General features: G+C 44.3%; 1 protein-coding gene across 1 annotated transcript in view; it reads right to left on the bottom strand.

Moving 5' to 3' along the window:
- Window positions 1-13,949, bottom strand: part of LOC141051161 (uncharacterized) — a 74,602-nt gene that overhangs the window by 53,940 nt on the left and 6,713 nt on the right. Inside the window, exons 2-4 of the mRNA XM_073548026.1 lie at window positions 5,636-5,704; window positions 3,058-3,313; window positions 2,897-2,956 (exon numbers count right to left, since the gene is read on the bottom strand). Of these exons, the coding sequence (XP_073404127.1) occupies window positions 2,897-2,956; window positions 3,058-3,313; window positions 5,636-5,704 (385 nt within the window). The remainder of the gene's footprint in view (window positions 1-2,896; window positions 2,957-3,057; window positions 3,314-5,635; window positions 5,705-13,949) is intronic.

Below are 13,949 nucleotides of genomic sequence, written 5' to 3'. Positions count from 1 at the left end.
AACACCCAGAAACTTATGAAGAACTTGCACACTTCATTTGCCCCTATCTCCTCCCTTTCATGTCCTGATTCTGCATTGAAGCATTACAATGTAACACTTCAAAGTGCCCTGGATGAATTTGCTCCTCCTATACATAGAACACCACAACACAGATGGCGACAACCCTGGCACACCCTGCAAACACGTTTCCTGCAGCGGTGCTCCAGGTGCGCCGAACGTCTGTGGAGAAAATTCAACCTACCCAAAGATTTCATCCATTATAAGTTTATGCTTCGAACATACAACACTGCCCTTCACCTCTAAAAACAAACCTATTTCAACACCCTCATCACCTCACTGTCCAATAACCCTAAATGTCTCTTTGACACTTTTCATTCTCTACTCTACCCAAGAGTGCAGGCCCCAACCACGGAGCTTCGAGCTGACGATCTGGCCAATTACTTCAAAGAAAAAATTGACCAGATCCGACAGGAAATTATCTCCCAATCACCTCATGCCATGCACTGTCCTCCCTCCCCCACTGCATCTAGCTCACTCTCTGACTTTGAACCAGTCACAGAAGAAGTAAGCAGGCTCCTTGCATCTTCTCGCCCAACCACTTGCACCAGTGACCCATTTCCGTCACATCTACTCCAGACTCTTTCCCCTGCTGTCACCCCTCACCTAACTAAAATATTTAACCTCTCTCTCTCCTGGTATCTTTCCCTCATTTAAGCATGCCATCATACATCCACTACTTAAAAAAACATCCCTCGACCAAAACTGTGCCGCTAACTATAGACCTGTTTCTAATCTTCCCTTCATCTCTAAACTCCTGGAACGCCTGGTCCACTCCCGTCTTATCCGCTATCTCTTAGAAAACTCTCTTCTCGACTCTCTCCAATCCGGTTTCCGCTCTTTACATTCTACTGAAACTGCCCTCACTAAAGTCTCTAATGATCTACTAACAGCTAAATCAAATGGTCATTACTCCATGCTAACTCTCTTGGATCTCTCTGCAGCATTCGACACTGTGGATCATCAGCTTCTCCTCACTATGCTCCATTCCATTGGCCTCAAGGACACCGTTCTCTCCTGGTTCTCCTCCTATCTCTCTGACCGCTCCTTTACTGTATCTTTTGCTGGCTCCTCCTCCTCTCATCTTCCCCTTACTGATGGGGTTCCTTAAAGATCAGTCTTAGGCCCCCTCCTCTTCTCTTTGTACACTGCCCCTTTTGGTCAATCAGTAGATTTGGTTTCCAGTACCATCTCTATGCTGACGACACCCAATTATACGCTTCTTCTCCTGACATCACGTCAGCCTCTCTAGAAAACACCGGCAATTGTCTAAACGCTGTGTCTAACATCATGTCCTCACTATATCTGAAACTGAACCTATCAAAGACTGAACTCCTTGTGTTTCCTCCCGCTACTAATGTACCTATACCCGACATTGCCATTTCCGTGTGTGGTTCTACTATTACTCCCCAGCAACATGCCCGCTGTCTTGGGGTCATACTTGACTCTGAGCTTTCCTTTGTCCCCCACATCCGATCACTGGCTCGCTCTTGTTATCTGCACCTCAAAAACATTTCTAGAATTCGACCTTTTCTTACTTTTGACTTTGCAAAAAACTCTTACTGTTTCTCTTATTCATTCTCGTTTCGACTATTGTAACTCCCTTCTAATCGGTCTCCCTCTTACCAAACTCTCCCCCCCTCCACTCTGTCTTGAATGCAGCTGCCAGGATCATATTCATCGCCAATCGTTACACCGATGCCTCTACCTTGTGCCAGTCATTACACTGGCTACCCATCCACTCCAGAATCCAGTTCAAACTTATTACCCTCACCCACCAAGCCCTCCATGGCTCAGCACCACCCTACATCTCCTCCCTTGTTTCAGTATACCATCCTACCCACGCCCTCCGTTCTGCTGATGACCTGAGGTTAGCATCCTCAATAATCAGAACCTCCCACTCCCGTCTTCAAGACTATACACGTGCTGCGCCAATTCTTTGGAATGCACTTCCCAGGTCAATACGATTAGTCCCCAATCCCCACAATTTTAAGCGTGCCCTGAAAACGCATTTATTTATCGCCTCAACATATTAACCTAATCTATCCCTGTGTGGCACAGCCAAAAGTTTTTTACCATAACCAGGTTCCCCGCATCATGTTCCCACATGCTTTATGCATCCATTAGCCCTCTGCATCCGTACGGTTACACACTTAACATTATGGCTGGTCCATACAATCAGGGCAACTGTTACCACCCACCTTTCGTGTCTCCCCTTTTTTCCTCATAGATTGCAGGGCCCTCATTCCTCTTGGTATCTGTTATGATCTATGTGATTATTGTTATGCTGTATTGTATATTGTCTGTACAAGTCCCCTCTGAAATGTAAAGTGCTGCGGAATATGTCAGCGCTATAGAAATCAAATTTATTATTATTATTATTCAGCGCTAGCGATGACATGCTATACCGCTAGCACTGATTAATCATCAGCGCTAGCTGTGACGGAGCCTCAGACGTCGCAGGCCGCGTCCGAGACTCCGTCAGTGCTTAACGGCACATCGTGAACGCGTGCTGCTTTATGGCGATGCACCACACAATGGTGGTGTATGGCAGCGTTAACGGACTGCGTTACACCGCGGTGTAACGCAGTCCGTTAAATGGACTGTCATAGCGCAGTGAGAACCCAGCCTTAATTCAACCTCTAGAGTGTGTAGATCCAGGAATTAAGTCGATAGGACAGTCATATGGCCTATGGGACGGCACAGCCTTTGCTTTCTTCTTGTCAAAAATATTCAGCAAAGGACCAACATGCAGACGGCAAACCGGGCAACGATACTGGAGAAGATGGGACCTTAGCCGGACGTACTGGAACCAGACACCTCTCATGACAGGAATTACCCCAGCGGAGCACCTCTCTAGTTGCCCAGTCCAACACAGGTTGTCGTAGCCATGGCAAACCTAAGAACAAGGCATGAGACGTGGGTAAAAACATAGAAGATTATCTTCTCCGTGTGAAGCATCCCAATACGGACCACAAGTGGCCCAGTAACCAGACGAACCACATCTCGAAAAGGTCTCCCATCAACAGAAGTTATGGCCAGAAGGTTTTGAAGCGGACAGACTGGAATTTGGAAGCGATCCACTACATCCTGGAGGACAAAGTTTCCCACTGCCTTGGAATCCACATACGCTGTCTCAACAAACTGGGATTCACTGATTGTCATGGCCACAGTAAGAGTCAGTAGTTGAGAGGAGTCTTTTCCGTCTAGGAAGGCCTCTCCTACTGATCCTAGACGCTGGAGTTTTCCGGCCTCACTGGACAGGCACAAATGAAGTGACCCATTTCATCACGATACAGGTACTGGCTTTTAGCACGGCAATCCTTCTGTTACTGACTGGCAAGAGCAAAGCGGTCAACCTGCATGGGTTCTGGTGAAGCCTTGACAAGGGAGGGTGGAAGAACAAACGGTCTTTGAAAGGACGGGGCCAGACACCGTGATCTTCTTTCACATGCCACCTCTCGGGTGCGCTCCTGGAAGCACAGGTCTATACGGATGGAAAGGGGGACCAGTCGTCGAAGGTAGTTGGTAGGTCGTGACCTGCTAGCTCATCCTTTATGTTTCCAGAGAGCCCCTCCCAGAATGTTGCTACCAACACTTCCACCCGAGTTCGGAAGCCAGAGTATGGAAGCGTACCACATATTGTCTCACAGAAGAGTTGGACTGGCGTAAGCGAAGAAGAGCGTAAGCTGACGAGGTGGCTTACCGGGGTTCATTGAATACTTTGCGAAAGGCCTCTACGAATAAGGAGAAATTGGAGATGATAGGGTCCTCTCTCTCCCATAATGGATTCAACTACGCCAGGGCCTCACCTCCAAGAAGTGACATAAGTAATGTTACCTTTGTACGTTCTGATGAGAAAGGAGTTCAAAATGTAACCGGCACTGATTGATGAACCCATATCAGAGCTTAGGAATGCCGTCAAAGCGTGTTGGAGCTGCGAGTCGAGGACCTGAAGCTCAAACTAAGCAGACTGACTGAGAGGTTTCCGGAGAAGACCCGGCTTGCATGAACGTGAGGAGACTCTGGAGAGATGTTTAAGGCCTCCATCTTGGTAGTCAGGGACTGCAACTGCGTAGATAATTTCTCTTGTTTGCTTTTGTGTCGACAGAGCTTTTGGTACATGGTCTGATCAGACTTGATCCGGGATCCAGCGAGGTGCATGGCCTGAGCATAGTCAGTGACGTGGTTTGTGGAACCACTGTGCCACGGACTGTGGAGAGCCTGGGGGCGTAACTAAGCAAACACCAGGCTGTTCACCAAAGCCTCTGATGGTGAGGTTAGACTTGGCTCTCGATGAACGCTAGGTGCCACTCCAGGACATACCAATAGTCCTGCAGCAGATGGACCCAGAAGGACAGACTGGATGGAGCAGCTGGCAGAGCTTGTGTCAGAGTGCAGCTGGCAGAATCTGCAGCAGTGTTCAGCAGGCAGGATTTGCACCAGAGCGCAGCAGGCAGGATTTGCACTGGTATGCGACCTTACACAATATAGATTGCAAACAGGAAGGTTGCTCAAGCACCTCCCCAGTGGGGAGAAAGCAATATATACATAATGTTCCACAGTAGGGAGAAAGCAATACATACATAATGTCCCACAGCCTTTGCCTGGGGAGGAAATAGCAAGTGCACACGCTGACCCTTTAAGAGGGCAGAAGCGCACGTGCGTGTGCCCGAAGGACATGGCTAGAGGTACGGCTGGAAGCATGCAGAGCATGGGAAAGGGAAGAACTGTCTGCAGCACGGGTGAGTGATGTGACACGCCAGGGACCCTGCCTGTCAGAGCAGGGATCAGACGTGGTGCTAGCACCCTGACGTAGAGCCATCAGTGTAGCTGAAACTGTTGCACAACGATTACGGTCATCAAACGCCTGACTCATGGTTGCTAGGAAGGCCTCTAGATTATTAAGTCGATCATCATGAGTTCAAAAAGGGGTCTGACACAAGCTAAAGCTTTCTGTGTCAGTAGAAAAATGATACACATTACTTTTGATTTGTCCATATAGAAATGAACAGGATGAGTACCAAAGTACGATATATACTGGTTTCAGTGGATAGCACTGCAGCCTTGCAGCGCTGGAGTCCTGGGTTCGAATCCCACCAAGGACAACATCTGCAAGAAGTTTGTATGTTCTCCCTGTGTTTGCGTGGGTTTCCTCCGGGTACTTCAGTTTCCTCCCACATTTCAAAGACATACTAATAGGGAATTTAGATTGTGAGCCCCATCGGGGACAGTGATGATAATGTGTGCAAACTGTAAAGCGCTGCGGAATATGTTAGTGCTATATAAAAATAAAGATTATTATTATTATAAATCCAAAAAATTTGTCATGGTCTCCACCAAACCTGAAAGGTGGGAGAGGAAGGGTGGGTGGAAAGGCTTGAGCTATATGTTGATTTTAAAATTGAAGGATCTTCTCAGACTGCTGTACAATATTCTGTAGCTCCTGCATAACTTGTCAAAAATTTGAACGTTATGGGATGCCGGAGCTTCAAATTATATTTATTTTGGTTTTGATATTTGCTTACCAACATCTGTGCAGACATGCAAACAGTTCATCTTAGTAACATAAACCTACAATGTTCCTCCATTGGAAGCTTCCATGATGAGCTTGAGTATCCTGTAATGGGTGTAGGACTGCTGGAATCTAGTGGACAAATGAGCAAGTGGTATCATAAGGGCCAGCACGGTGGCTCAGTGGTTAGCTTTGCAGCGCAGGGGTCCTGGGTTCGAATCCCACCAAGGACAACATCTGCAAGGAGTTTGTATGTTCTCCCCGTGTTTGCGTGGGTTTCCTCCGGGTACTCCGGTTTCCTCACACATTCCAAAGACATACTGTTAGGGAATTTAGATTGTGAGCCCCATCGGGGACAGTGATGATAATGTGTGCAAACTGTAAAGCGCTGCGGAATATGTTAGCGCTATATAAAAATAAAGATTATTATTATTATCATAAGTAAGTCGTTAAAGATAGCAAAGGAGTTGTAGAAAACAATCCAGAGTTAGGTGAGAACAGTCTGGGCAAAACAGTGCAGAAACTGGATAAAACAGTGTCCAGTTCAGGGTGATGAATTCCAAAAGTCAAGTTTATTCCGCCATCAACCACCTTTCGACCTGTTACAGGTCTTTATGAAGTAAATACTTGATAAACACCTGTAAGAGGCTGAAAAGTTGTTATTTGATGGTGGAATAAACTTGACTTTTGGAATTCATCACCCTGGACTGTACACTGTTTTCTTCTTTTTATGATGCTGTGGATACTCCAGGTTGGTTCCTTGGAATTTAAATGAGAGTCCAGCTTAGTGAATGCTGTCCGCCCTCCTTTTTCTTTTGAGTGCTGTGACTGGAAGTAAACTAACAGCTAGACACAATACTCAAGCAATGAGTGAGATCCATGTGGCACCCAGTATGCCTAAACAGAAAAGATAGATTCCACAGGTTCAGAATCTGCCATCTTAGCAAAGGGCAATTGCAGAACGCAGCAACAGCTTTCAGTGGGAAGGAGTGGAATTGCAGCAGAAGTATCAAGGTGAACAATAGCAACCACTAGTGGTCAAATTTGTAGACGAACAGGAATCCTGACAGCAAAATCCTTCTGGGAAAGCGTCTTTTGGACAGATGAGACCAAGATAGAGCTTTTTTTTATAAAGTTCATCATTCAATTTTTACCGAAAAGGGAATGAGGCCTACATAGAAAACAACACAGTACCTACAGTCAAATATGGTGGAAGTTCAAAGATATTTTGGGGTCAGCTTTCTGCCTCTCCACTGGGTGCCTTAACTATGTGCAAAGTATCTAGAAATCTGAAGATTAACAAAGGATTTTGGGTCACAATGTAGTGCCTCAGTGTCAGAAAGCAAAAACTGGGTTTGCGTCCTAGTTCATGGATCTTCCAGCAGGACAATGAACCCAAACATTTTTCAAGAAGCACACTGAAATAATGGATACAAAGCGCTTGAGAGTTCTGAAATAGCCAGCAATGAGTCCTTATCTAAATCCCACTGAACAACTGTGGCGAAATCTTAAAATTGCTGTTGGGAGAAGGCACCCTTCAAATATGAGAGACCTGGAGCAGTATTCAAAAGAGTGGTCCAAAATTCCATTTGAGAGGTATAGGAAGCAATTGTTTGCAGTTATCTATTACAAAGGGTGTGCAACCAAACATTAAGTTGAAAGTGCAAAAATTTTGTCCAGCCCAGTTTTTCTTGTGAAATTATGTCCATTTTGCCTTTTTTTATATTGATCCAGTACACACAAAGAAAATAAACATATGTATAACAAAACGTGTAATACATTTTCTGAGAGAAATAATTCATTTTCTTGTACAATTTCAAGAGTGCTAACACTTAAGGCCATGACTGTATCTGTCCCATCTCTGATGTTTGAATTGATGCGTTTCAAGAAAGAGTCCAACTTCAAGTTATAGGGAACCTGTCACCTCGTTTTTCCGCAATAAGATGCGGCCACTGCCTTTCGGGGCTTATTACAGCATAGACCATCCAGCCTCCTCAGAACATGCGTAGTGTCCCTGACATAGGAGGGCAGTGTCTCCACCTGTGGATTGAGATAATGTTCTATGAATTTACAGGCGGGGGTCACAAAGCCCTCCTATGCCAAAGACAATCGGACTCCTTGTGGACCTTGGGCAGGAGATAGAAAGTTGGGATCACCGCAAAATTGACTAGCAGTCCCTCAAAGAATTTCTTTGAAATAATGCCTCTCTCAAAGGCAATCTCCAATATATAGGTTAGTTTAGTTTTAAACACAGATAAGGGATTTTCAGGAAACTGGGTGTAGGTCTCTCTATTACAAAGTTGTTTAAATGCCTTGCGATCATATTTCTCCATCGGCCAAATAACCACATTTCCCCCCTTATCCGCTGGTTTGATGACGTCATCAAGGGATTTAATTTCATCTAATGCTTCTGTTGAAGTGGGGTGAGATTATCCCTTTTCCTGTTATTTTTAATGGTTTTAAAATCACCCGTCACCAATTGAGTAAAAATTTCAACTTGTGGGCACAAGGACAAGAGGGGGGGAGGAGGCTGGATGATCTATCCTTAGATTCTGATGTTACTCGTAATGGCGAATGTTGAGTCTTTATATACCAGCAACCGCTATGAGGAAGGACTTGAAGCAGAACGATTTTTCTTAGAGGCCAGTAACCTGGATGCGGATATGTGTGAGCTGGTGCTGGACTTTTTCGGTTCATACTGACTCACGATGTCTTTACATACAAGGATCGCTATGATCTACAGAGACGTGGTACAGCAATGGGGGCGGCGTGTGCACTGTCTTATGCTAATCTCTTCCCTGGATATTGGGAGAGGGGGATTTCCCTGGACGATGCACATGCCTCCCCCCAGATCCTTGGATAGAATCACTTTATTGATGATATTCTAACATTAAGCTCACATATACATCTAACAAGGAAATTATTTCTTTCTTGGATATTGAGCTCAGAGTGCAAACAAATGGACGTATCTATACTGATAAGTTCCGGAAACAAATATCAGTCAATGCGTTACTACATGGTTCTTCGGCTCAACAGAGCTCTACTATCAAAGCTATTCCAGGGGGCCAATTTTTTCATGCTAAAAGAATTTGTACTTCAGAGAAGCTTTTTGAGAACCAGGCTGTGGACCTTTGGCAGAGATTCAGAGATAGAGGATACAGTGGAAGAAGTATCAGACACGGATACTTGAAGGCTAAAAAAGCAGCTAGAGGTGACTTGCTGTCTTCTAGAAATAAGCCACAAAGAGATATAGGAATTCGCTTTATTTCAACCTACAACCATCAATGGAATATTATGCGTACCATTTTAAAGAGACATTGGTCTATACTTACGACTGATCCTGTCCTTTCAAAAAAATCTCTCGAAATGGTCATTAATGACCGCATGTAGGAGAAGGAACCTGAAGGATATTCTTTGTAGGAGTCATTATGTAATGAAACCTCAAAAACCTCCAAATCAAAAGAACGTTATTTTTTTTCCCTTGTGGTGATTGCCTGGCGTGCAAGAACCACACTCGGGCATTATCCTTTACACTGTCGGATGGTCAAAAGGAGTAAAGGATCGGAGACTATATCACGTGCAGCACGACTTGTGTGGTCTATTATGTTCGCTGTCCTTGTAATCTGATATATATTGGATTAACATCCAGAGAGTTACGTGTGAGGACATGCGAGCATGTTAGGGACATTGTGGCTGTGCATGACGTAGTTGATCCTAGTACTCTCAAAACGATTCCATGCCATTTTAGATCAAAAAACAATTGTAATCCTAATGAATTAAAAAAGTGTGGGGGATTGATCGCATCCATTTGGGAATCAGAGGTGGGGACTATAAGCGTGTCCTTGCACAAAAAAAGTGCAAAATGGATCTCTATTCTTCATACTATGGTACTGGTGGGCTTGAATGAGCAATTGAGCTTTGTTCCTTTTCTTTTTTTAACCTTTGGCTTTTATTTTTTTTTTTTGTATTTTAATTGTGTCCTTGTTTTTTTAGTGCCTTAGTGTATCATGTATTTACTGTCTATTCAAGCCCCAAATGTCTAATACGTTTCATGAGCATCGAGGATTCGGGACTGTCTTAATCACTATTTTTCATGACAACAGTCTCAAGATTCAAGATGTCGTTACTTTATATTTCTAATTTTAATTTTCTAATATAATACATATATTTACTTGTTATAATTCTTATATGCATATAATCACATCATTGAATGCTTATCTGCAAAAATTTTAGCACATTGTTTAGATATGTTGTCTACATTTATTGTAGATTTCTTGGAAAATGCATGGTCACTCTTTTGCATTTGCACGGAATGTTTTTTATTAGTGATCACACTATTAATTACATTGATAATCCGGTGAAGATATACATATCTCCTCATTGCTCTGTTTTTTTGTGTGCACAGCATTGAAATACTTGCCCTCTTTTGGGCACACACTTAAGATGGCTCTTTTTCCGATATGCACTCTGTTCACTGAGAAGGATGTGAGAGGTGCGCATGTCTCCCATCTTCATACAGCCTGAGCATCGCACTCGGCACCCTTCAGTGACGTGTACGGGTCAATGACGTAATTGGGGATTTCCCCGTGTCCCGCATCACCATGGATTGCTGGATGTGACGCAGTTTCCGGGCGACTGATGGGACACATGCGTCGATAGCTGTGCATCACCTTTACACATACTGACTGGTCTATCTAAGATCAGCTTATTAAAGCTGATCTTAATTAAACATGGCCCCCAAAGAGGCAAACGCGAAACGCACATTGGGGTTGCGTTGTGTGGTGTCCTGGAGAGGAACTATGGGTAAGGGCAATCTCTTGTATTTGTGAGAGACCCTATAAGGTGCAGGCTATTATTATTTTTGGGTACTTTATAGACCTTGTTATGGGTTAGGATAATGGTGATATTTCTAGTACCCTTATTTCACTCATGCACTAGCACTTTGTGAATTAATTAACTTTTCCTTGTCCGGATTGCTCTCTCCACCTCTTCGTTTTTTGTTTGCCAATCCCTCCCCATAAACTCCTTGTCTTGTTACCGATTCTCATATGTACAGTGCCTTGCGAAAGTATTCGGCGCCCTGGAACCAGGGCTGTGGAGTCGGAGTCGTGGAGTCAGAGTCGGTGCTCATTTTGGTGGAGTCGGAGTCGGAGTTGGAGTCGGTATAAAATGGACCGACTCCGACTCCTAAAATATATAATAAATTGGGTACAGTAATTCAATGCAGGATGTGCTGAATATTTTTTCATAGGAGTTTGGGAAAGTTATGAAATGTCCTATAAATGGCTGTTATATTCCTGATCTAAGGCTACATTCACACACAGCATTTTTCCTGTGTTTTTTGAGGATACGTTTTTCAGCTGCAAAAGCTGATCATCTTTTTAAAAAACTGCATCACCTGAAAGGTTTTTGAGCTCATAGATAATGTTTTCAATAGCAAAAGCAGATTAGAAATCTGCTCTATCTATCCATTTATCCATATCTGTCTATCCATATCGTATCTGTACCAAAAAGAATGAAAACCGGGTAGTACACCAATATATATTCTGTTCTATCTAAATATCTTGATTATTGGATCATAAAAATGATTAAATGTCTGAGATTCACACTGTACTACAATAAATTTTTCACTTAAATATAAGCAATATGTGTGGGAGTCGGAGTCGGAGTCGTGGAGTCGGAGTTGGAGTCGGTGTAAGGGAAATTGAGGAGTCGGAGTCGGAGTCGCAGGTTTGGCTTACCGACTCCACAGCCCTGCCTGGAACGTTTCAACCTTTTCCCACATATGCTTCAAACATAAAGATACCAAATGTAAATTTTTGGTCCATCAAACCTCGCTGAGCTCGAGCTGTTTGCGAAGGAAGAATGGGCAAGAATTTCAGTCTCTCGATGTACAAAACTGATAGAGACATACCCCAAGAGACTTGCAGCTGTAATCGCAGCAAAAGGTGGCGCAACAAAGTATTAAGTTAAAGGGGCCGAATAATATTGTACGCCTTAGTTTTTGAATTTCCACAAAAATTTAAAATAACCAATAAATTTCATCCAACTTTACAATTGTGTCCCACTTGTTGATTCTTCACCAAAAATTTACATTTGGTATCTTTATGTTTGATGCACGATATGTGGGAAAAGGTTGAAATGGTCCCGGGGGCCGAATACTTTCGCAAGGCACTGTATATTCATGTGCTTTTTTGATGTAATAAAAATATGTTTGTTCATATAACAAGTATTGAAGTCAGGATTGTGCAGCAGGTGGCTGCCAGGTATCACTCCAGGGCAGCGTCTGGAGTAGCAGCTGGCACCCAAAGGAACATGACACTAACAGCAGGTGCAGGCACAGAGGTGTATCTAGGCTTTCTAGCACCTGGTGCAAGAATTCGGTTCGGCGCCCACCCTTTCCCCTCACACATGCAATTTGCACACCTAGCCATGTACCCACGAGCTGCTCTCCCTAATGCTCTCAATGTTCAGTGAAAAACTGAAAGAAGCAGGAGAAGCTTGTTGTCACAGGACCATAAGTATGAAAATCGCATATGAGTGAACTGTCCATGTGATGACTGTTGGAACCAGCAGAGCTGGATCCTGACATTGCAGGCTTCTGAATTTTCACAATGAATGCACTGCATACATTTAGGATTCTTCCTTGCCGATGTACAGTCATGTAAGCACAAGCATGTGATTTGTATACTTCTGGCCACATTCCGACTAGACGTGCCTGGCCTCGCTCCGTTCATTTTCATTGAGTGAGGCCCCACATGTCTAGTCAGCATGTGACCGTATGTATGTAAATTACCGGCACGAGAGAATCCTAACAGCGTTCGGTGAGCACTGTGAGAATTCAGAAGTCTGCAGTCACATAGAATGACTGCAGACTCAGCACAAACCTGGACAACCCCTTTAATGTTCCTAACATAAATAAAAACATGAGAATTAGTAACACAAATAACATTTACATCCAGGTACCTTATAGATGTCGTCGTCTCTGGAGTCATTCTCCTTCTTTTCTTCTTCTTGTCCAGACCCCATGATGAGTTTTCTCATCCACAGCCATCTCTGCAGACTTCCATCTTCTCCAGTCTTCTGCAGCAAATCTCCATACGATGCCCTTAAAGATAGAAGAGTCATTATAATTCTCCTGAATAAAAATACCTGCAATATACTATCGCCTCACACTATTCCCTTCCCTCCTCATACTGTCTCCTCTAACATCCCACCTGTTCACCATACTGTCTCCTCATATATTTACCCCCTCACTCTCTATACTGTCTGCTCACACATACCCGACTCCCCATACTGTGTCCACATACATTTTTCCATCGCTACTCATACTGTGTCCACATACATTTACCCGTTCGCTCCCCATACTGTCTGCACCCATCCCCCATACTGTTTCCTCATACATGCCCTCATATGTACATAATCTTCATTTTGTGTCCTCAAATCTCTCCACACATTAAATCCTCCCATCCCCACTCCAAATCCCCCTTCCCCACTCAAAATCCCCTCATCCCCACTCCAAATCCCCCACACACATTAACTTCCCCCATCCCCACTCCAAATCCCCGCACACAATTAAATCTCCCCCACCCACACTCAAAATCTCCCCACACAATAAATAACCCCCATCTCCACTCCAAATCCCCCACACACATTAAGTACCCCCATCCCCACTCCAAATCCCCACACATTAAATCCCCCCATCCCCACTCCAAATCCCCCCACACATTATGTACCCCCTCACTCCACAGTGGAGCACACTTACCACCAGTGTTCGCTCTGGGCGCCAGCGAGTGACGTCAGCAGCGTGATCACATGACATACGCCAGTACAATTGATCCCTGGGAGCTGGTGCACTGCAGCTTCACTGCGCCGGCTGTCAGCTTGACAGCTGACACAGAGAACGGCCGACTCCGAGCCCGGGGAGGCGTCAGAATGCTGCCGCCAGGGGAGACACTGCGGACTGCCGCATTAGGCGGCCCAGCTGCGCCCGGGGCACATGCTCTGGCTGCCCCCCTAGATACGTCTCTGTGCAGGCAGGTATTGTAAGGCTGTGTGCACACGTTGATTTTTTTAAGCATTTTTGACGCTTTTTCCCTGCAGAGGAAATGCTTAAAATCGCTATTAAAACACATCACATGCAATCCTATGGGATTCCGCAGCATGTTCATTATTCCTGCGGAATCGCGGATAGGACTGCATTGAAACGCTCACTTTAAATTCATTTTTCAAGCTGGTGTTATAAAGTATTCTAATTTACTGAGAATGACTTTTGGGGTTTCATTGGCTGTAAGCCATAGTCATCAACATTAACAGAAATAAACACTTGAAATAGATCACTCTGAAATCGCCTGTCCATTATCCCCTTTTGAAATGT

The sequence above is a fragment of the Dendrobates tinctorius genome, unplaced genomic scaffold (assembly GCF_039654945.1).
Source record: "Dendrobates tinctorius isolate UK_male_01 unplaced genomic scaffold, ASM3965494v1 ptg000155l, whole genome shotgun sequence".
Classification (NCBI taxonomy): domain Eukaryota; kingdom Metazoa; phylum Chordata; class Amphibia; order Anura; family Dendrobatidae; genus Dendrobates; species Dendrobates tinctorius.
Note: the sequence above shows the minus strand (reverse complement) of the source record. Positions and strands in the feature narration are given on the sequence as shown.